Source organism: Mustelus asterias, chromosome 4, assembly GCF_964213995.1.
Source record: "Mustelus asterias chromosome 4, sMusAst1.hap1.1, whole genome shotgun sequence".
In the NCBI taxonomy this organism is placed as follows: domain Eukaryota; kingdom Metazoa; phylum Chordata; class Chondrichthyes; order Carcharhiniformes; family Triakidae; genus Mustelus; species Mustelus asterias.
This window is the reverse complement of record NC_135804.1, coordinates 112,947,914-112,971,312: the sequence shown is the minus strand read 5'-3', so window position 1 is coordinate 112,971,312 and position 23,399 is coordinate 112,947,914. Positions and strand designations below refer to the sequence as shown.

Here is a 23,399-nt window from a genome sequence, read left to right as displayed (position 1 = left end):
AGTTGCAAAATTTCCCTACTTTTATACTTCACCTGCTTGTAATAAAGGTCAACGTTCCATCTGCCTATCTAATTATTTGCTGTAACTGCATTCTGATTTTTGTGTTTTAGACCTAAGGGCACCTAGATCCTTCTATTATGCAGCATTTTAATCTTTCTCTTTTAATGATATTTTACTTTTCTCCTGTTTCTACCAAAGTGAAAAACTCAAGTGGATTCTACTGCTTGTCAATTTGTTGCCTACTCACTTAACCTATCTATATCCCTTTGCTGACTTCTTGTATCCTCAGGGCTTGCTTTCCCGTTTATCTTAGATTGGTCAGCAAATTTGGCTATAATAGACACAAGCCAAAATTTTATTTCTAGCCTATATATATAAAAATTAACACCAAGTTAAAATGCAACAGCTAGCAAACCCTCTTTAAATATAATGGATGTGAGAAATGGCAAAAGAAAGGGGTGGGGCCTCCAGCCATCTTCCCTTCGGGGCAGCATGGAGGGTTACGACTAGGTGATTGAACGTGAGGGAGGAAAGAAATGTAGGGATTGAGTCAGTTCAAAGGAAAACCATGAATCCAGCTAGTCAGCAAGCATGAAGACTCCTTGAAGCATCCTGAAGATGGTTTTCCATTCCGCTCCTCCTCTCTCTTTGCTGTTCTTCCATGTTTAGCATCTCTTTCTCTCTGCCCTCCCTCCCCATGATGTTACCGTGAAGACAAATTCAGTGAATTTGTCGTGTTTGTATTTTGGGATGTGAACAAGGCTGTTTTTACTCCAACTGCTTCATTGGTTGGCAAATTCTGAATCACCAGAAGACCAACAGGAGTTCTTTGGATAGTAGATCAGCAGGAATCCTGCTTGAGTGTAAATTGGTATTGTGAACAGAAATGCAGTTATGGTTACTGTTTGATAATAGGTAACCTACTTTCCCCTGCTGACACTGCAGGTGGAATCACCTAACTCAGGCCATGAATAAAAACCCAGGGGCTGCTTTTACAATTAAAAACAGAAAATGCTGGAGGTACTCAACAAGTCTGGCAGTATCTGTGGGAAGCAAAGCCATTAATATTTCATGATCTTCCATCAAAAAGGCTTTTTTGATTTCCAACATCGGCATTATTTTGCTTTTGTGGCTTTTTTAGTTTGACTGCTTTCTATACTGGGTAGTACATCATTGCAATGTTTTGTTAATTCTATTTTATGTATTGATGACATAACTACTGTTTTACTGTTCAAATATTGTTCTACTGTAACTCTTTGATCTCAAGGGACCTTTAATCAGAAGCAAATATTAGTGAGTAATACCACATTGTTATGAGACATAATTGCATGAGGAGTAATATAAAAAGTGGTTATCTATTAATGTGATGCACTCAAGAGGTTGGGAACAATTTTTAGAAGCTTACAACTAATGATCTTGAAATAGATATGAAAAGTAAACCTGATAACACTATTCAGGAATCTGACTACCTCAATGAGAACTGTTGCTTGCTTCTGACATGACATTACAGTAATCACACATGCTAACACATCAATAACTCATGCACATAATGAAGCAATCACTTCACACTCCAAAGCTAGACATTATGTACAACACCTGGGGTCATAATTGTTGTTCTGGTTACATTTTAATGAGAACACATTTGCAAAAGAATGACGTGCTATTGTAGCAATGTTCAGTCATTTTTTTTCCTTCTGCCTTACCAGCCCTTGAGTCATCTTTTTATAAATACCATTCTAATGTAATTAACTAGTGAATGATTATGACTATAACTCAGCTATATATATGTGAACACGATGTCCCTATTAGATCTCTACAAACAAAAACTATTAACTATAAATAAAGACTTATATTGCTATGTTTGAAGCTTGGCATTCAGCATTTTGGAGAAGTGTAGAAGGTGTTTCACCTGACTATTTTGCCTAATCAGTGAACACCTACTAACTAATCAAAAGTGGGAAGTAATCTTACTTCCCTGCAATCAATAAATATGGAGCACTAGAATTCAGGAAAAAAGCATCATAGTACGGGGGGGGCAATTCTCCCAGCCCATTGGGAGACATCAGTGAGGCTGCTTTGTGGGCTCCCTGCAGGGCGCCATGGCCTCCGTGTGTCTCTGGGGCTAGGCTTTTTAGAGTAATCAACTCCACACCGGGCATCGTCACGGAGCTGATTTAAATATTTAAATCCTTATTTCCATCCTATTAGCGGGTTTGGAACTGAAGCCTCCAGGCCTGCTAGCATTTCCCCCTGCCAGGAGTGGTTCTCTCCAGCGGGGTTTACTCCTGCTCCCTACTAACAGGGAACAGGCGGCCGATCCTGCTGGAGGGATCAGAGCCCATGGAGGCCCCCCTCCCAAGAGGTCGGTGGTAAGTGGGGGTGCCCCCTTGGCAGTGCCACCTAGTCCCCACCAGCCTGGTCCCCAGCACTGTCCAAGGGGCAAACTGACAATGCCGAAGGGGCACCTTGGCACTGCCCACCAGGCATCGGGCAATGCCAAGGGAGCAGGGCCAGGACAGGGCCTTTTGGGGGGCCTTATTGGGGGCAATCCAGGTGGTGGGGTTGGGTCGGGTCGGGTCATGCTGCCACTCTGCCAGAGGATCGCTGGGAGAGGGAGGGAAGGGAATGATCGGGGCTGGCCATCCAGGGGGATGGGTTGGGACTGCGGGGCGGGGTTGGAGACATCGGGGTTTGGCAATCGGGTGGGGGGGCAAGAGTGGACATTGATTGTTGCTCCTTCACAAGTAAACAAAAGAAGTCAAAACTACTCATCTTAGAGTTTTGTCCTCTTATTTCATAAGCCATCCTTATCATATTACCACCTCACATCTGGTAATTTTGCATTGTGCTAAATTACATGTTGGGCACATCTATTACTTGGAACCAATCGCTATCAACAGTACAGCATTAATGAATGTTCCAGAAATGCATTTTACAAAATATAGTGTTTCTCTAACTCTTGCTCGTAACTGTGGTAATGTGACAAACGTGTTTTGATGCTTAATCATCTTCACTTACAAAAAATATAAAATAAACAGTACAGCATGGAAGCAGAACCTGGCAGCAGCAATTCAGAGGTCCCTTGTAGCTACAATAATAACCCACGCAAGCCTGCACTACCCACTCGCTCATGCTCAAGCTTATTAAAAACATTGGTATACATGTTAAAATAGGAAGATGCTTAGTTCACTCTCTATTATACCCCACCCCTCCAATTTCAATCCCCCTTAAATTTTTTAGCACTCAACTATACTTCAGTCTTTCAGGAACTTTGCGACTATGTTGTGATCTGCACAGTACCACAGGTGACTCAGTCGGCACTGATGAGGTTTGTTTCAATGGAACAGGGCTTGTGGGTGCCGGAGTAGGTTGTGTTTGTAAATGAATGTTCCTCATCCTTCCTTGGACCAGAGTCAGGATCATTTCCTGTCCAGGTTTCACAGCATCATTTTCTTCTGCAGTGTGGTCTGAACACTTGATTGTTCCAGGCATGTGGCACAAACAAATGTGATCCTGGTTTTTGCGAATGGTTCTTCCATTAGCTTGTTTCGCCACTAAAGATACTGGAGCACTTGGGTTCAGAATGACTCCAGGCAGCCAACATTGGTTATTGCTGAAATTCCTTAGACTTTGGATTGAAATGTCTCTCCCTTGCATGGTAGCCATGTCTCTACTTCTGTTTTTTTTCTCCTTCCCACTCTTGCTTTGCCATATGGTTGCAGAAGATTCAGGTGAGACTTTGACTTCCTACCAATCAGTAATTCAGTTGGTTGAGTCCTATTGTGTGTCATGTGATACAATATTGGAACAAGAACTGAGATCTTAGTTCCCAGGGCCCTGCCTACCATTCTCTTCAGTGCCTGTGCACTCGCTCTGGTAAACCATTTGAAGCTGGATGAAAAAGAGCAGTCCGCACGTGGCATATTCCATTTGTTTGTATAAACTTTTGGAACAAATCACTTGTAAATGTTGTACCATTATCAGAAACAAGAGAATTCGGTAAGCTATGAATTACAAAAACTTGACGCAGCTTCTCTATAGTAATGGGAGCTGTGATTTTGCCCATGGTGTGTACTTTTAACGACTTAGAATGTGCGTCCACAATGACTGGAAACATATGACCAATAAAAGGCCCTGCAAAGTCCACATGAAGCCGAGACCAGGGACAGTCAGGCCACTGCCATGGATGTAGTGGTGCAGGTGGCGCCATCTTTTGGCTGATCTGACATGGAGCTATTACAAGGGGGCATAACTATAGGGTTCATGGTGGGAGATATAGGAAGGATATCAGAGGTAGGTTCTTTACGCAGAGAATGGTTGAGGTGTGGAATGGACTGCCTGCAGTGATAGTGGAGTCAGACACTTTAGGAACATTTAAGCGGTTATTGGATAGGCACATGGAGCACACCAGGATGATAGGGAGTGGGATAGCTTGATCTTGGTTTCAGATAAAGCTCGGCACAACATCGTGGGCCGAAGGGCCTGTTCTATGCTGTACTGTTCTATGTTCTATGCCAAACAGGATTTCACCTTGTTCGCCAAAGTGCTGATCTATATTCGGCCACCAGGCGGATGATCTTGCTAAGCTTTTCATCCGGGAGGCACCTGGGTGAGCCTCATGAACTTCATCCAAGGTTTATGAATGACCGGGGGTGGGACAATGACTCCAGACCCCCAAAGAGTGCAACCATCCTGCACACTTAGCTCATCTTTCCACTTTGCATCTGGTCTCAGTTCATCAGTTCCTGCAACAGTCAGCTAACTCAGCATAAGGAACCCCCTCATCTGGGATAAAACAAGGTCCTGGTCCATCCACTGCTTAATCTGTTTGGCATTCACAGGAGAATTTGGAACTCAAGCAAGAAAATTGTCTCTGGCGGAGGTAGTGTCTTGGGCAAGTCCAGTAAAGGGAGACAACTCAATGCGTCTGCGTTTGCATTGTCCTTCCCTGTACACAATGTTATACAATGCGAGAGCCAAGCGCTGTATTCTGGCCGAGGCCAGTGGGAGAAGTGAACCTGGGTTTGCCAAAAAGGCTCGTCAGTGGCTTGTGGTCTGTACATATAGTGAATGAATGGCCATTGAGGTACTGATGAAACTGTTTCACAGCAAAAATGATGGTAGACCTTCCTTGTCTAGCTGTGGATAACAATCTCGGCTGATGTCATTCTGCATGAGGCAAATCCAATAGGTTTTACTACCTGTCCTTGATCAGATGAGAGTGTACTGCCCTGAGGCTGTCGGGCAAGGCATCGCAGGATGGAATGAATTCCTTGCCTTGAACCACATGAACCAGCAGATCAGCTGATTGTAGCAGCACTTTCACATCCTTGAAAGCTTCCTTTTGTGCTGGTTTCCACTTCTCGTGGGTCACTTTGTGCAGCAACAGATACAATGGCGCCAACATTGTTGAAATGTCTGACAGAAACTTCCCATCGTAATTTAGCATGATCTGTGATTTAGAATTTCTTCGTCAGCCCTGTCATTTTGGGACTCAAACACTCCATACTCTGTGCCTGGAAGATGTACTTGCTTGCGATCTGAAAATCTCCTGACCACTTGATCCAGGTTGCTGAAGTAGTGCTGCTCAGTTTTCCCTGTGATTAAGATGTCACCCAAGTAAACTGCTGCATGAGGAATCCCCTGAAACAGATTGTCCATTGTTCTTTGAGAATTTGCCAGACTGGAGGACACTCCATAAATCAGGAAGTTGTATTTGAACAAACCTTTGAGCGTTGACTGTCACTTTTTGTTTTGAGTCCTCCTGTAACAAGAGCTGCTGGTAGGTGTGGCTTATGTCAAATTTTGAGAACATCTTGCCTCCTGCAGGGGTTAAAAACAGATCTCACCCACAACAGTGGGTAAGTATCCAGCTTGGAGGCCTGATTAATGGTAAGTTTGTAATCCCCGCATATGTGTACAGTACCATCACTTTTAAGAAGAGGAAGAACTGAGGCTGCCCAGCCTGAGAACTGACTGGCCTTAAAGATTCCAAGCCTCTGTAGTCACTACAAATCCTCCACTTTTCATTTCATGGCATAGGGCACTGTCTGGCTTGGAAAAAATGAGGAATACCCTGAAGATCAACAAATAACTGTAGTGCCGTATAGCGTGTCCAGTTCGCCTTTGAAAAATTCAGGATATTTCTGAATGACATCCTCTTGGACGGACAGTGGTTAGCACTGCTGCCTCACAGCATCGGGGACCTGGGTTCAATTCCCGGCTTTGGGCCACTGTCTGTGCGGAGTCTGCATGTTCTCCCTGTGTCTGCGTGGGTTTCCTCCGGGTGCTGCAGATTCCCCCTACAGTGGAAAAAACATGCTGGTTAGGGGTATTGGCTGTGCTAAAGTCTCCCTCAGTGTATCCGAACAGGTGCCAGAGTGTGGCAACTAGGGGATTTTCACAGTAACTCATTGCGGTATTAATGTAAGCCTATTGTGACACTAAAAAATAAACTGTAAACTTTTAAACTCTTGTCACTTGTGTATGTTTTATCTCACCCCCACTGAATGGAATTTTACTGAGCTAGTCACGCACTAGTAGACTTAGGCCCTTTCCCTATTACCGCCAGGAGCTGTGCTTTTGCTTCTTGGCTATTGTATGCAATGTCCATCTCTAATGCCCCAAGCAAGGGTATAATCTGTCAGATGTACTTCAAAAGTTTAATCCCTGCCTGAGTAAGGGGGTGTTGCCTTCTTAGAGCCCCATCTTTCCGTAGGTCTCTTCACTGATTGCAGATGCTGAGGCTCCAATGTTCACTTCCACTGTCACTTTTTTCACCAACCTCCACTGTAGCATAGATAGGCTCTCCATGTTCCTCACTCAATTTCAACATGTTGCAGGAGCACTCCTCTTCCTGCTCTGTGCTTTCCAGGTAATGTGCAGCTGACTGAGGTGTCTTGAATTTGAATCTTCCTGTCCAGTCTTTGACTTGCTGTTAACACTTTTTAGCCAAATGCCTTTTTTATTGCAACAGTGACAGAAAGCGTCCATGGATTTGTATCGTGTGTGTCTCCCACACCTGAAATGCTCCAGTGTTTTTGCCCTTTGGTTTGCTGCCTCTTTTACTTGATGCACTGCACTCTCCTGTGCATCACCATTAGTTTTTTGAATATCTTCTGCATTGTTGGCAGCCATTTCCATTCCCTGAGAAATTTTTAGAACTTTCTTGAAAGTCAGTGTGATTTCTCCCACCAGATGATGCTTTATGCTGTCCCCATTTATCCCATGGACCAGTCTAGCCTGGAGCATGTCTTCCAACATTGCCCCAAACTCAATGTTCAGAAAGTTGCCTTAATTCAGCAACAAAGATAGCTACAGACTGCCTCACCTCATGAAAATGACTATGGATCTAGAACCCCTGGACAATTGCTGAGGGCTTACGATTGTGCTGATTCTGAACGATGCAACTAAATCTGCAAATGAAATGTCCCCCGGTTTCTGTGCTTTTGCTAAATTCTTCACGATCTGTAAGTCTTTGCCCCACACAAACTTGGGAGAATTGAGTTATTTTTAGATTCATTTGCAATTCCATTTGGCAAGAAAGTATTCCACCCTTTCCACATATTCAATCCAGTCCCCATTCTCTTTCACAAAGTCAAGTCCTGAATATAATCATGGTGCTTTTGTCGGTGAAGTCATGAACCCACTGGTCAGAGCCCTTGATTGCCACTCATAGGGCAAACTAGCTACTCACTGTGCAAAACTTTGTGTTGCCATGCTGAAACTTGAATATTTTCTTTTTTTGCCTCATTGCCAAAAATATGTGGTAACTTGACAAAAGCTAGACAAACGCATTTTAATGTTTAATCTTCTTACTAAGATATGAAGTAAACAGTACAACATGGACGTCGAACCTGGCAGCAGCTATGAATAGAATCCCTATGGTGCAGAAGGAGGCTATTTGGCCCATCGAGTCTGCACCAACGATCCAACAGAGCATCGTACGCTGGCCCACCCCCTGCCCAATCCCCATAACCCCACGCATTTATCCCGCTAATCCCCTAACCTACACATCTTTGGACACTGAGGGGCAATTTAGCATGGCTAATCGACCTAACCTGCTTTGGACTGTGGGAGGAAACTGGAACACTCAGAGGAAACCCATGCAGACATGCGCAGAATGTGCAAACGCCACAAAGGCAGACATTCAGGGCTGAAATCAAACCCATGTCCTTGGTGCTGTGAGGAAGCAGTGCTAACCACTGTGCCACCATGCCACTCATCCCACAGGCCTCTTGTAGCTACACTAATAACTTGCGCAAGCCCACGCTACTGGTGACATCACTCATGCATGCTCGCACTTATGAAAGCCATCAGTATACATATTCAAATAGGAAGGTGTTTAGCGTGCTCACTATAACAATAACCTTGAAAATGGTTTCATTAAGCTGAGACTGCTGAAACAAGGTTTAGTTTTTTTTGCTGCTGACTCATATTAATTCCAGCTACATTGAGATTGCCAGGAATAATTATTTTTGTCATCCTGACAAAGCAGATGAGAGTGATTTTTCATTTTTCAATTTCTGTTTGCAAGCTAAGTTCTAATCCAGGATCTTCGATGCTGAAGGACAAACTCTGAACCTTTTCAGCATTTTACATTCCAAACATCACTTTAGTGTTCAGTGTTAAGAGCTTGTTTTGAGAAATGTGCTCATTAAACTAATACAGGAAAGAGCAGGGGAGTGGGAGTAATTAGATAGCTTTTCCAAAGAGCCAGCACAGTCATAATGGGCCAGGTGGCCTCCTTCGGTTCTGTATCGTACTATCGTTCTATAACTTGGAATTGTACATTTTATCTGTCGGAAATTGGTATTCACTATTCCAGACTTAAAAGCAATTATCTGGGTTAACACTTCTAGTTTGATAATGTGGAGTGGTTGTTTTCATGAATTGTCAGATTTAGCTGGAAATCATTACAGATTGTGGGATACTTTGAGATTATGTTCTCCTCTGAATTGGAAATGTTTCAACTGTGAGAGAAAACACAAGAAATGATTGAACATTTACCTGCAACGGTATTTTTGGTTTACCAATGCTGTAAAGATTACAGCAATCGACAAAGGTCCAGTTGAAACTCTGTGCAAGAAATAGCCAGCTGTGTTATGCCTTCTAATGTTTACCAGGTTACATGGATTGATGTGATTGCAAAACTTGCAGCCCATTTATAAAGAAGAAAAGCTTTGCCGATCATTTACATTACTTAAAGCATAATTGAAATTCTTTTGTTCACATACCAGCGATAATAACGAGGAACATCAGGTGCAGTTCTGCTCCAAATGCGGCATGCACGCGTTTTCACCTGGTACATTGCCCTTTTTATCATCTGCCTGTGATTGCAGTGTGTGTGGCAGTGGCAGTATTTTAATTAAAATGTCAGAGCAAATTCTATTAGAGCCATTGAGGACGAATCACCAGATCAGGTGAGCACTAGGCCATGGCAGGTCAAAAAGACAAAGGCACCTGAAAGAGAGGACTTAGTTTCTACTGTAATAAAACAACATTGAAGAAAAGGAAAACCACGTCCTTCTGAACAATACCCACTAGAATTAAGATGTATTGCTTTAGCTTATCACAAGGAAATTGAGGAAGAGGGGGGGGATAAAAGCCTTTGCATATCAAATGAAATTTTGTCCAGCTGGTATTTATATGAAATTAAGCAAATATATCAGTGCCCCTGATTTTGTGTTTTCCAGCTCCATATGTGGACAGAAATTTCAGAAGTTTTAGAATGTATGATTTAAACAAATGCAATATTCCCAGTGTGTCAGCAACAGTAAGGCGGTAATTAAGAATTAAGCACATGAGAATACGTCAAACTGATAGTTTTGTGCTGATTTAGATATGGTATTTCCTTGATCTTTTACGATTTCCTATTTGTGTTCAAACCTTCGTATATAGTTTCATGCAGTTACTTCAACATGATGTATACACAAGATGCCAGTTATTTTTGTAAAAGAAAATGAAGATGAAAATATAAATGTAAACATTCCCATTATTTCATATTAATTAGGAGAGGACATCAGTGTAAGGCGTGAACTGATGCTTTAATTGTTGTATCGCTACCTGTGTTACCATGATGACCTACAGGCAGATCACTTGAGGCCCCCACGAAATACATTTGTTCTCAATGAGAATGAGAAATGCAGTTTTCCTTCATTACTCGAGATGCTGGGTGGGGGTGAGGGAATGAAATTCAACTTCAGTAGGGTGATAAAATGCTTGGAGACAAAGCGACAGCCTGTCAGACACTTTGCTCGATTTTCCTTTCCAGTGACTTCAATGAAAAGATATATAGGATGGGTATATGGTGGTTGATTCATTTGCGCATGTATTGCACCCCTACTGACCTTGAATCTCACCTCCCAAGAACCTTTGTTTTTCTTTGAACCTCTTCACTTTCCTCATCCTGGCAGCTGATGCAGTTACCTTTTTACTTATCCACTTTCATGCTCTTGTCCCCTCTAATCTCAATGTCTATCTTCACTACTCCTGTCTTCCTCTGCCTTACCATCATCTTTGGCTTGAATAAGTGCACTGTCTCCTTACAAGTAGCAGCCCCCACCTTACCATTCTACTCTCCATTGGCCTCTCTGCCTACCCGCACACCAAACTATTCCTTGGATTCTTTCTCCATTTAAACACCCTATCTTGGCCATCCCTTTGAGTTTGTCATAGCTATAGAGCTTTACAGCACAGAAAGGACCTTCCGCCCATCGTCTCTTCACCAGCCATCAAGTACCTGTCTATTCTAATCCCACTTCCCAGCACTTGGTCCATCACCTTCTTTGTCATCTCTTTGGCCACAGTTTTCCTATTGTCTCGATCAGTGAAAAGACTAAAACTGGTAACTTCCTTGTACCCATGCCTCTATCCAACGCCACTTCCATCTGTGTTTACCTGAAGTAACTTGAAATTGAACTTTTGCCCTCAAGTGCCTCACATTTTGGCCTCAATTTGTTGCAGTTAATACATTGTTGATTTGCTTAGCCATTGTCTTAGTTTTGTCCCCAGCAAAGCCTTTGCTGTCTGTCCATCTGGTACAGTCCTCATCTTCTCTCCCTCATATTTAAGATCACAATAGAACATTCATAGCGGACAACTGGCTTATCCAGTTATGTCCAGTCCACACTGACTACCAAAAGCTTTATAAGGCCCCATCTCCTCTACCATAGCATCTGTTACTCTAGGATCATCCTTGCTACTATTGCCTACTATCATCTGCTTCCTCAAATTGCTCTCTCTGCCCCCTTCATGGATATTGGAGCAAGTTTCCTCCTAAGCAATGCTTATATGTCTCAAATCCTGGCACCACACAGGCAATGCAGCACCTGGACTCATGCTCTTTGCTGAGGAATAAAGTGTAAATCCCATTGACTATATTGTTCCCTATGACCACTAGATTCCTTGTCACTGCCCTCATTTGAGTAGCTTTCTGTCCCATCGTGCCATGGCTAGTTTGCACATCCACCCTGCAGCTCCCACTCATCCACATAATGTTTAAAAAGACCTCAAACTTGCTGGACAATTGTGAAGGCTGAGGCTGCTGCCCTCTGGATACCCTTACTGACCTCACTTTAAGTAATGGCTCCCCCAACCGCCCCCCAACCCCCATCTCTGACCACTGACCACATCCAAAAATCCTACCTTAAGGATTGTGACCTTCTCTTGGACTAAAGTATTGAGGTAACTTTCCCCCTCCCTGCTGTGTCTGCAGTTCTGCCTCCAGCTCAATAACTTGGAGCAGAAGTTACTGCAGCCACAAACACTTACTAAAGATATGTTTGCCCTTGGTTTCACCGGTATCTAGAAGCTCCCACATCCTGCAATCACATCAGATCACCTGCCCTGTCATCTCCAATGTGTGTTAATTAATTAATAATTGCTAATTAATTAATTTATAATTAATAAAGCCTAGACCTCCCAATAGGTTTTGGCACTGCCACTTAATTCTACAATACTGATGAAGTTTAGTTTCTAATAATACCAGTTACTGATTTACCTGCTCCTTCTGCCATACCAAAGTGGAAATCAAATACTGGAGGCTGAAAAAGAGTATAAGAAAATAGCACCTCCTCCTCAGCCTTCCCCGAACTCCCCACTCAGCACACTACTTTTTGCAGTTAATGGGCAGCACAGTGGTTAGCACTCCTGCCTCAGTGCCAAGAACCCCGGTTCGATTCCAGTCTTGGGTGACTGTCTGTGTGGAGTTTGCACCTTCTCTCTGTGTCTGCGTGGGTTTCCTCCGGGTGCTCCGGTTTCCTCCCACAGTCCAAAGATGTGTAGGCTAAGTGGTTGAGCCATGGTAAATCTATGGGATTGCTCGGGGGTGGGCCTGGGTAAAATGCCCTTTTGGAAAATGGCTTCTGTCCGCACTGTAGGGGTTCTATGGTTTTAAATCTTATCTAAAGCACCACTTTCCCCCTGTGCATTAAAATCCCACTTTGAACCAAATTCCCAAATATACTCATTCAGTCTCTGTTTCCTTCAAGTGAATTCTCCCACTCTAACCATGATGATAATAATCATTATTGCATTGAGATAGTTGTATATTGTATTTTAAAATCTAAACTTACCGGCCGGAATTCTCTGGTCGTTCATGCCCTCCTACCAGCGAGGATGGAGAATTTGGCGCTCAGTCAAATCTCCATTTCCTGCAGTAGGAGCAGAGAATCCCACTGGCGTGAACAGCCGGAGAATTCTGTCTGTGATTTATTTGTAATTTGCTTGTTTTTAACTCACTTCATTTCCTGGAACCAATCTTAATTTATATTTCCTATAAATATTTCAGAATTTTATGAAGAAATTGACAGTTACATAGTTTTATCTAGATGCATCTCCTTGGTTGCAACTTCCGGCAAAGGAGCGTTTGCCCTCTGCCCATATTGTAGTATTTAACTGTCTTGTGAATTTTACATTCTCTTATTAAATAATAGAACAAAGAACAATGCAGCACAGGAACAGGTCCTTTGGCTCTCCAAGCCTGCACCGATCACGTTGTCCTATCTAGACCAACCACTGATATCTCTCTACTACCCATTTGTTCATGTACCTATCAGGATAAGTCTTAAATGTGGTTAACGTAACTGCCACAACCACCTCACTTGGCAGTGCATTCCAGGCCCCCACAACCCTCTGTGTTTTAAAAAAAAAGTTCCCCTGCATATCTTCACTGAACCTTTCCCCCGCACCCCCCCCCCCCCCCCCCCCCTTATCTTGAACTTGTCATTTCTGCCCTGGGAATTGTCATTTCTGCCCTGGGAAAAAGCTTCCAAACTGTTCACCCTATCTATACCTCTCATCATTTTATAAACTTCTATCAGGTCGCCTCTCAGCCTCCATCTTTCCAGGGAGAAAATACCAGTTTATTCAATCTCTCCTCATAGCTAATACCCTCCATACCAGGCAACATTCTGGTAAATCTTTTTTGCACTCTCTCCAAAGCCTCCACATCCTTCTGGTAGTGTGGTGACCAGAGTTGGACACACTATTCCAAATGTCGCTTAACCAACGTTTTATACAACTGCAACGTAATTTGCCAACTTTTATACTCGACGCTCCGTCCGATGAAGGCAAGCATGCCATATGCTTTCTTCACCATCTTTTCCACCAGTGCTGCCACTTTTAAGGATCTGTACTCCCAGATCTCACTGTGTCACTATGCTCCTGATTGTTCTGCCATTCTTTTTATAACTCCCACCTGAATTGGATCTACCAAAATGCATCACCTCGCATTTGTCCAGATTAAATTCCATCTGCCATTTCTCCGCCCAATTTTCCAGTCAATCTATATCCTGCTGTATTCTCTGACAATCTTCTTCATTATCTGCAACTCTGCCAATCTCTGCCTAATCCAACCAGCTACGTTTTCTTCCAAGTCATGAATATATATTATAAACAGCAGAGGTCCCAGCACTGATCCCTGTGGAACACCACTAGTCATGATGTGGAGATGCCGGCGTTGGACTGGGGTAAACACAGTAAGAGTTTTAACAACACCAGGTTAAAGTCCAACAGGTTTATTTGGTAGCAAATACCATTAGCTTTCGGAGCGCTGCTCCTTCGTCAGATGGAGTGGAAATCTGCTGTAGAGAAAAATGGCTGCAGAGATTCGCATTCTAATCCGTATTCTGTAACTTGATTTTGTGTCTCTGTGCCCTGTTTGAGAGCAGATTTCCACTCCATCTGACGAAGGAGCAGCGCTCCGAAAGCTAATGGTATTTGCTACCAAATAAACCTGTTGGACTTTAACCTGGTGTTGTTAAAACTCTTACTGTGAACACCACTAGTCACAGATCTCCATTCAGAAAAGCACCCTTCCACTGTTACCCTCTGTCTTCTTGGACTAAGCCAGTTCTGAATCCATCCAGCTAGTTCACCCCTGATCCCATAAGATTTAATCTTTTGCACCAGCCTGCCGTGAGGGACCTTATCAAATGCCTTACTAAAGTCCATGTAGACAACATCCACAGCCCTTCCCTCGTCAATCATTTTTGTCACCTCCTCAAATAACCTCAAATTAGTAAGACATGATCTCCCACGTGCCTGTTGCTAACAAAAGCATTCAGTTCCAAATGTGTATAGATCCTATTCCTAAGAACCTTCTCCCAACAGTTTCACTATCACTGACATCAAGCTCACTGGCCTATAATAACCCGGGTTATCCTTGCTACCCTTCTTAAATAACGGGACAACATTGGCTATCCTCCATTCCTCTGGGACCTCACGAGTGGCCAACAAAGAAACAAAGATTTCTGTTAGAGGCACAGCAATTTCATCTCTTGCCTCCATCAGTAATCTGGGATAGATGCCATCTGGCCCTAAGGATTTGTCTATCATCATGCTTTTTAAGTCACCTAACACTTCCTCATAATGATGACTTGTTCTAAAGGATTTACACACCCCTCCAAGACACCATCAATTGATGTATCCCTTTCCTTTGTGAATCCCGATGCAAAGTACTCATTAAAGATCTCACCCACTTCCTTCGTTTCTACACATAATTTCCCTTCTTTGTCCTTAAGTGGACCAACTCTTATCTAGCTACCCTCGTATTCCTAATATATGTATAAAATGCCTTGGGATTCTCCCTAATTCTGTCTGTCAAGGATATTTTGTGACCCCCTTCTTGCCCTCCTAATTCCCTGTTTGAGCTCTTTTCTACTTTCCCTGTATTCTTCAAATGCTTCATCTGTTTGTGATTGCCGAGATCTCATGTATGCATCCTTTTTCTTTTTGACTAGACTCTCAATTTCCCTGGTCATCCACGGTCCCTGAATCCTGCCTTTCATGTCCTTCCTTTTCATAGGCACATGTCTGTCCTGCACTCCAATCAACTGCTCCTTAAAACACACCCACATGCCAAATGGAGATTTACCGTCAAACATCCTCTCCCAAACAACAGCCTCCAAAGCCTAATTCTGGCTAATCTGGTTGTAGTTAACCTTCTCTCCCCCCACCCCCAATTTAGCATCTTAACCCTTGGACAACACTCGTCCTTTTCCATCACTATCAGTATGTTGTTAACAAACATTTAAGTGAAGCCGAGAGATGATGATCCTTCTAATATACATATCCTTAGATGTGTGGTGATCTGTTGGATTACAAACACGGTTATTTATTTTTCTTTCAGATTGTCATGAATGTGAAGTGGAAGAGAAACCAAGAGTGCTTTGGGCTTTATATTTCAATGTCAGAGATACATCAGCAGTTGACAGAAGCACATACGAAGGCCTTCCCAGTAATGTATTTGTCTGTTGTGGACCCGATGCTGCTCTTGGATTTGACCAGTCTGTTAAGCAGGTACAGTGAGATCAAAAACACCTAAAACAAACTCTTTACATTGTGCCTTTCTTGCTTTCAGGATGTGCCAAAGGCTTTCAGAGCCATGGACTTACCTTTCTGATGTGCCATCACCATTTAAAGAAAAGCAATTATACCAGTCAATTTGCATGTGCTAAATTAAATGAATTAAATGGTTAGTTAATTTTGTTGGTTCTGTTTGTTGATATATAAACTTACCAGGACCTGAGATGGATTGCTCTTTGAATAGTTAAGGGATCTATCTTTTTCGACCTGTCTTGGTTTAACATCTTATCTGAAAGCCAGCACCTCTGACAATTCAGCTCTCCCATCCGTACTACACTGAAGTGGGAGCAGTGATTGTACGCTAAAATGCTGGAGTAGGGTTTGAACCCACAACCTTTTGAATTCAAAAGCGCTGGCAATGAGTTGAGATGAGAATTAAAATAGTCTTAACTCTGCTAGGAAATTAAATCCAGCCTCCTATCGATAGATAAATGTTTTTCATGGATGTCAAATAAAATCTAATAACTTGCACTGTGCTTTCTGTTTGTAATAGATAACCATGTCATCAAATACGTAAAATTGATTCATTTTATTTAATTGCAGTAAATTTTCCATTACATTGACCATAGTACTTGAATACCTGCTTGGTTATTAAAGCGTACGAGGAAAAACGAGAGTTTGGATTAGCTGAGAACTTAAAATAGCACAGCATAATTTGGTGTTAAACAATGGTTATGTCTTTTGAAAAGTTAAGAAGTGGTTGAAGAGTCTTATAGCAGTTAGAAATAAATAAAGTAGAATAGTCTGACTGCAAAAAAGCAAGTGAGAAATTTGGGGAAATTGGGGGTCAAAGCTGAGGAGGGAATTTTTTATTTGCAAAGTAAAGGAAGCAAAGTGGCAGCTGGAAACGTACCATTATCAAGAAAATTGGAGTTAAAAATGATGCTTGGATATTGACAAGGGCCAATGCGACAAAGGTCTGACAAGGGGTCATCCAGGCTCAAAATATTAGCTCTATTCTCTCTCCATAGATGCTGCAATTTCCAGCATTTTCTGTTTTTGTTTGATACCAGCATTCGCAGTGATTTGCTTTTATCTTGATGCTTGGATATTGTTGGGCTTGGCATGGAGTGCTGAAGATAAGTAAAACCAATAGAGATGGGATCAGGTTGGGTTCCAGGTGTGAGTGAGATACCATGTAGAATAGTTGTAAAAATATGAGTGAGCCCAGTAAATTTTATTGCATTAAAATTGGTGGTAGATACAAATTTTATCTGCATATCAACTCTGCAGCAGTGTTTCTTCAATGAGGGCAGTATGTAAACAATCATTAGAGAGAGCTTTATTGCACCAAAGGTGAAATTGGAACTGCAAAAATATAGAATAAAACAATAAATAAAATGTATTACGTGTCAGCTGTGGCTCTGTTGGTAGCATTCTCACTTCTGAGACACAAAGTTCTGGGTTTAAATCCCACTCCAGGGCTTGAGCACAAAAAACAAGGTTGCCACTCCAGTGCAGTATTGAAGGAACATTGCCTCATGGTCGATGGTGTTTCAGCTGAATCACTAAGGCTAAGTTCTATCTTCTTGCTCGGATGGATATAAAAAAATCCCAGGTTACCACTTTGAAGAAGAGCAGGGGAGTTATCCCTGGTATCCTGGTTGATAGTTATCCTTCAGTCTAGGTTGCAAAAAGATTATCTGGTCATTTGGACATTGCTGTTTGTGGGAGTTTGCCGTGCTCTTGTTGGCTGCCACATTTCTGACAACAGTGACTACACTTCAGAAGTTCTTCTTTGGTTCTCCTCTGGTGGCGTTAAAAAGTGAGAGATAAATATAAACACATTTTACAGTTTCTCGATCTGCATGAAGTTAATTGTTGAAAAATAAAGGTAAATATGTGCAATGGTGTTCAGCAAACAGATGAAAAATCTGTGATTAATGTGTACAATTGTGAAGCTCACTGCAAAAACTGGACAAGAATCTCTTGCTTGTGTGTGCTGCCTATGGTAGCTTATCTATGATGCATGAATGTTTTGCATCCTTGCCTTCCTGTTCCAATTTGCAACAGCCCATAATCAAAACGCTTGGCATTGGTACTCCAAATGGCTGCTCAATGAAGGTATGGTTTTGTGCTCCTCCCCAACGTGTTTGCTGTATTGGTATAACTGGTGTAATATGGTCATGTGTAGGCACCATTAAAAACAGTGTCAATCAAAACCCATGGGCCTGCTTTTGACACTTTGCAAGAGCTTTAAATGGGTTAAAATCAGCCCATATTTCTGAGGAGCCTGCCCTTCATGCCTTCTTATCCTTTCAAGCATGCTGCTGGTCTCTGCATTGGTGCAAGGTTGTCTGTGTGGGTCAAGTACCATTTTCAGATTTCTGAAGTGATAACTTTGATTTAGGCTTGCTGTTGTATTGGTAGATATGTAAATGGATACATGTGCACAGTTTAATGCTGACGGCCTACAGGAAAAGGTTTAATTGCATCTACTGCTGCTCGTTGCTGGCATTTAAGTACCTGAATGAAGGACAGTTGAACCATACCATCTTCCTCCTAACACCTCTCCACCATTAAAGTTTATTTATGTATTAGTCACAAGTAGGTTTAGATTAACACTGCAATGAAGCCGCTGTGAAATTCCCTTAGTCGCCACACTGGGGCACCTGTTTGGGTCAATGCACCTAACCAGCACGTCTTTCAGACTGTGGGAGGAAACTGGAGCATCCGGAGGAAACCCACGCAGACATGGGGAGAACATGCAAACTCCAGACAGACAGTGACCCAAGCTGGGAATTGAACCTGGATCCCTGGCACTGAGAGACGGCAGTGCTAACCACTGTGCCGCCCCATGTCTGGCTTGGTGGGATTGCCTTGACTTGGTTTTACTCTTATCTATGCAATTATAGCCAGAACATTTCTACCAGTGTTTATTCTTGGCCATTCTCCTTCCTCATGACATCCTCTGTAAATATGAGGTTAGCTTCAACCTATATCCCAACGACTCCTTGCTCTACCTCTTTACAACTCAGCTCTCTATTCCTCAACTGCCATTCTATCTGACTGTGTGTTTAGCTTAACATTTATTCTTAAACTGATGAGAAGATTACGATTGCTGACTTTAACCTTAGCTATAAAAGGCATGCACTTGCATTGAGTTCACTCGGTTCTTGGCCACAGCCATGTGCATTGAGAGACAGATAGCAACTTCATTATCCTGTTGTACATATGTTGAGTTTCCAACCTACTTTCATCTTCACGGCATTGCCCATCTCTACCCCTGTCACCCCCTGAGTTAACTATTCTGGTGCTATCCTGTCTGGCCTCCACCCTCTGTAAACTTCAGATCATTAAATGTTTGCAGACAGAAAGAACATGTACATGCATTGTGTCTGTTTCAGCTAAACAAAACAAATGATAGCCATTTGCTGGTTCATACCTCAGGGCAATGCCTTGACCAATCAGTCAAGCTGCCTGGTTTAAACTTTCAAACAATACTTGGCAGTTAACTGTCAGTCACCATCAACTGGTTCATTCTCCATGGCAATGCTCCTACCAATTAGAGTCCACTTGCCAACCAATCAGTACAAAGTTATTGCTACCCCTGACGAAAAGCTTTGACAACTTTTTTTTTCAGCAATACTAATGACTGTGTTCAGATCAACATTCAGTGTCTACTTGCTTTTTCTTGTCACCAGGCAGAAGATATCTTTCATCAGCTCTGTCCTGGGGAAGAGTTCTGTCCCGCAGCTCCGAATCCTGAAGACATTGTTTACGATGGTGATGGTGCGTCACCAGAAAATGCTGGTTTTGGAACTCGTCCAGAGTCAGAAGCAGCTGAAGTAAAAGAAAATACCTCCCCAGAATCTGATCCCACAAAAGATGGTCACAATGAAGTGGTAAAATCATTGGACAATAATGAAATAGACAGAGAATCAGAAATGTCCAACCCTGACACTCAAACTCTGAAGTGTGATGATGCAACCGAAATGCCAAAGAATGAAGAATAATATATTTTTTTAAAAATCAAAATGATGACCGCTGGTATTGTTTCCAAATTGTATTGAAGCAAACTGAAAAATGCTGTTACTATACCATACAATAATATTATAGAGTGCAACCTTTACACCATACAACACAATTGACTGTCCTAACTCAGCGGACAACTTTTGAATAATTAACCTAAGCAGATGCTATGTTATATTGCATAAAGCAGTCCTTACAAATGGACCTATTTTTATCCACATGCTGCTCCTATTTCCCCATTGCTTCTTCTCCCCAACGACCTCTCCCACACGTGTGTGCGCACACGGTTCCAGCACACACACAAGGGTCCAACACACTCTGTCACTCTTTCTCTCACACACACACACTACCCCCGCACACACACTACCCCCGCACACACACTACCCCCGCACACACACTACCCCCGCACACACACTACCCCCGCACACACACTACCCCCGCACACACACACCACCCGCACACACACACCACCCGCACACACACACCACCCGCACACACACACCACCCGCACACACACACCACCCGCACACACACACCACCCGCACACACACACCACCCTCACACACACACACCACCCCCACACGCCAAAATAGGAATCATTATTGAGGTCTGTTGACACGAATTATCTTTAGGATGAGGTCAGGTGAATAAATGCCAAAATAAGTTTCACTGCAAGCACGTGGATGTTTAAAGACAATTAAGGTTTATAAAATCAAAGCTATAGCTTGCTTTGCTGGAATGTTTTAATCACAGTAATACAGTTTCCAAAGAATTGGGCAGAACTCATTCATGATAAATGGTGGAAAATATTTCTTTTGACAAGAAATGTACAAACCATTCAACATTTTGAAATATTGTTTACTGGAAAAAAATATTAAGTGCTAATGTTATGTTATGAATATACTTCAGAAAGCAGTGGCAGGTGCAAACAATTTTCTCAGTGGAAAATCAAATGGGTCTGTAATGATATGTGATGGAACAGCAGATGTTTTGCAGATCAAGGTACTATTTTCCATGAGTAATGTGTCCAATATCAAAAACATATACTGTGCAATAACCTGTGAAAATACACCTCATTTAATGCTTATGTAAACAAAAGTGATTAAAATGTTGCAAAAATCATGCCTATGGTATATTTAAGTGCACTGAATAGGGTTTCTTGTTTGGTTCAGATGTTATTTCTTCAACAGGTTTCTTTTAAAATTAAAACATGAGGTGCTTAATTCCCATTGCTGAATTTATAAAAATTCAAAAACCCAATCGCATTTTTTGGCTACCTCCATAATTAGACTTCGGAGCAATTCGATAAACTAAAACAAATAAATGAAATAAGTGTCATATTTGATAAATTGATGAATGTAGTTCTGTTCAGTAAGCATTAATTAGTGTTTGGAACTGGCCATTTCTATATTGCTTACTTAAAGGTTATGTGAAATGCGGAGATTATTCAAGAGGAATGTTGGGAATCTGTCATTATTGTCTCATTCCCTTCCTTTCCCTTTTGTTTGTCCGCATCTCTCTTCCTGTTAATTGCTGTGCTATATCTACATCTACCTCTTCTCCCTTACCCTCCCTGACTTTGCCCAGGCAATATTTCCTTTAAGAATATTTAATGTTCCAATTTTCTCCTCAGGTGATCTTTTCACAGAGCTGGGTTCAGCTAAGATATAAAGTTGTAGACATGAACAATTCAGTTTGGTCATGAGGGGTTTAGCTCGACAGTATCAGTTTTGTAGGCATTATGTATAGCAAATGTGTATTGCATGTGGGATAGTGCATCCATTCGAAAGGTGCCCCTTGTGTGAGAAATTGCAGTAAATGTTGATAGGCTGCAAGACGCGGGCTGTACTCTAACATAACATTCACAATTGCTGGCATATTAGGTAAGTGCTGTCCCTTATGGAGATCAAAGAGAATTTTAATTTAATTAAAACATTCAGATGATCAGATTCGTATTTGAAAAGCAATAAGATGTTAGATTCAGCTGCAACAGTAACTCACACTTGAATATTTTACAATAAGAGAGTAAGATGTCTCAATTTTTATTATGAAAGCTAATGATCCAAGTGGGAGAAGTCGACCCTCATATCAACATTACAGTTAGTATCAAAAGTGTCATTGTGAATTGCACTGAATTCCCAATTTAGATTAATTAAATCTTTGTCCTATTCTGGTTCATTTTTGTAATTCATTTGTTCTATTCGGAATCCAGTGAAACGTTGACCTGGAATCTCCTGGAAAATTTTGATTTGAGTGGTGTTGTGTAGGTTTTTTTTTTAACCAAGGAAGTCGGTGTGTCAATGATTTATGTTTGCCTTTGCTAAAGCGTGGTGAGAGGTAATTTCCCTGAGCATTCAAACTGCTTCTGAGGTAGGTTTGCTGAAACGTTCTGCCACTCGATTATACAGCCTACCTGCATACAAAACACTCCACGTGAGTTTCTGAGACCGACGCCCCAAATGTGTGCTGTACAGCTTAACATCACCTTTTTTTACATTTTTCTATTAAATTGTTAGTCTCATTCTCCAACTTCTTCAGGGCCCTTTGCCCCTCAAGTTTTTGAAAGGTCTCAGCAGGTCCTGGTTTGGGTGAGTCCCTGTTCTGCATCATCGTTAGGAACATCACAGTAAGTGACGTACCATGGCAGAGGACAGCAATGCACTCCTATTGTATTATAAAATTTAATACAGCAAAAAGCCTAGATGAGTATAGGAAATCCAGAGGTGAAGCAAAAACAGAAAATAGGAAAGTGAAGAGAGGATACGAAAAAATATTGGCAGCTAAGATCAAAGACAATTCCAAGATGTTTTACCAGTACATTAAGAGCAAGAGAACTAAAGAGAGTAAGATGTCTCAATTTTTATTATGAAAGCTAATGATCCAAGTGGGAGAAGTCGACCCTCATATCAACATTACAGTTAGTATCAAAAGTGTCATTGTGAATTGCACTGAATTCCCAATTAGGGCCTATCACGTGGTAACTTGTGGGTTGATGCAGAGGATGTGGGCAGGGTTCTCATAGAATCCCTAAGGTGCAGAAGGAGGCCATTCAGCCCATCGAGTCTGCACCAACCACAATCCCACCTAGGCCCTATGCCCTACAAATTAATAAACCCCTGACACGAGGGGGCAATTTAGCATGGCTAATCAACATAACCCGCACATCTTTGGACTGTGGGAGGAGACTGGAGCACCCAGAGGAAACCCTCACAGACATGGGAGAACGTGCAAATTCCACACAGCCACCCAAGCCGGGAATTGAACCCGGGTTCCTATTGCTATGAGGCAGCAATGCTTGCCACTGTGCCACCTTTCAATGAGTACTTCCTCTCTGTTTTAAATAAGAGAGGGAAGATGCAAATATTCTAGTTGCGGAGGTGAGTTTTTTTTATCAATTCAAGGAATGTAGTCTTCACTGGCTTGGCCAACCTTCATCGCTCTTAAGGTGGTACTGAGCTGCTGCCTTCAATCACTGTAGTCACTGTTCTGTAGGCACACTCACAATGCTGTTGGAGAGTGTGTTCCAGGATTTTGACCCAGCAACAATGAAGAAACGGCAA

The 23,399-nt window shown here is 42.2% G+C and overlaps 1 protein-coding gene across 1 annotated transcript in view; it reads left to right on the top strand.

The window, feature by feature from the left end:
- Positions 1–20,961, top strand: part of chm (CHM Rab escort protein) — a 130,008-nt gene extending 109,047 nt beyond the window's left edge. Inside the window, exons 14-15 of the mRNA XM_078211667.1 lie at positions 15,632–15,801; positions 19,512–20,961. Coding sequence (XP_078067793.1) covers positions 15,632–15,801; positions 19,512–19,823 — 482 coding nt within the window. The 3' untranslated portion in view covers positions 19,824–20,961. The remainder of the gene's footprint in view (positions 1–15,631; positions 15,802–19,511) is intronic.
- Positions 20,962–23,399: the final 2,438 nt, after the last annotated feature.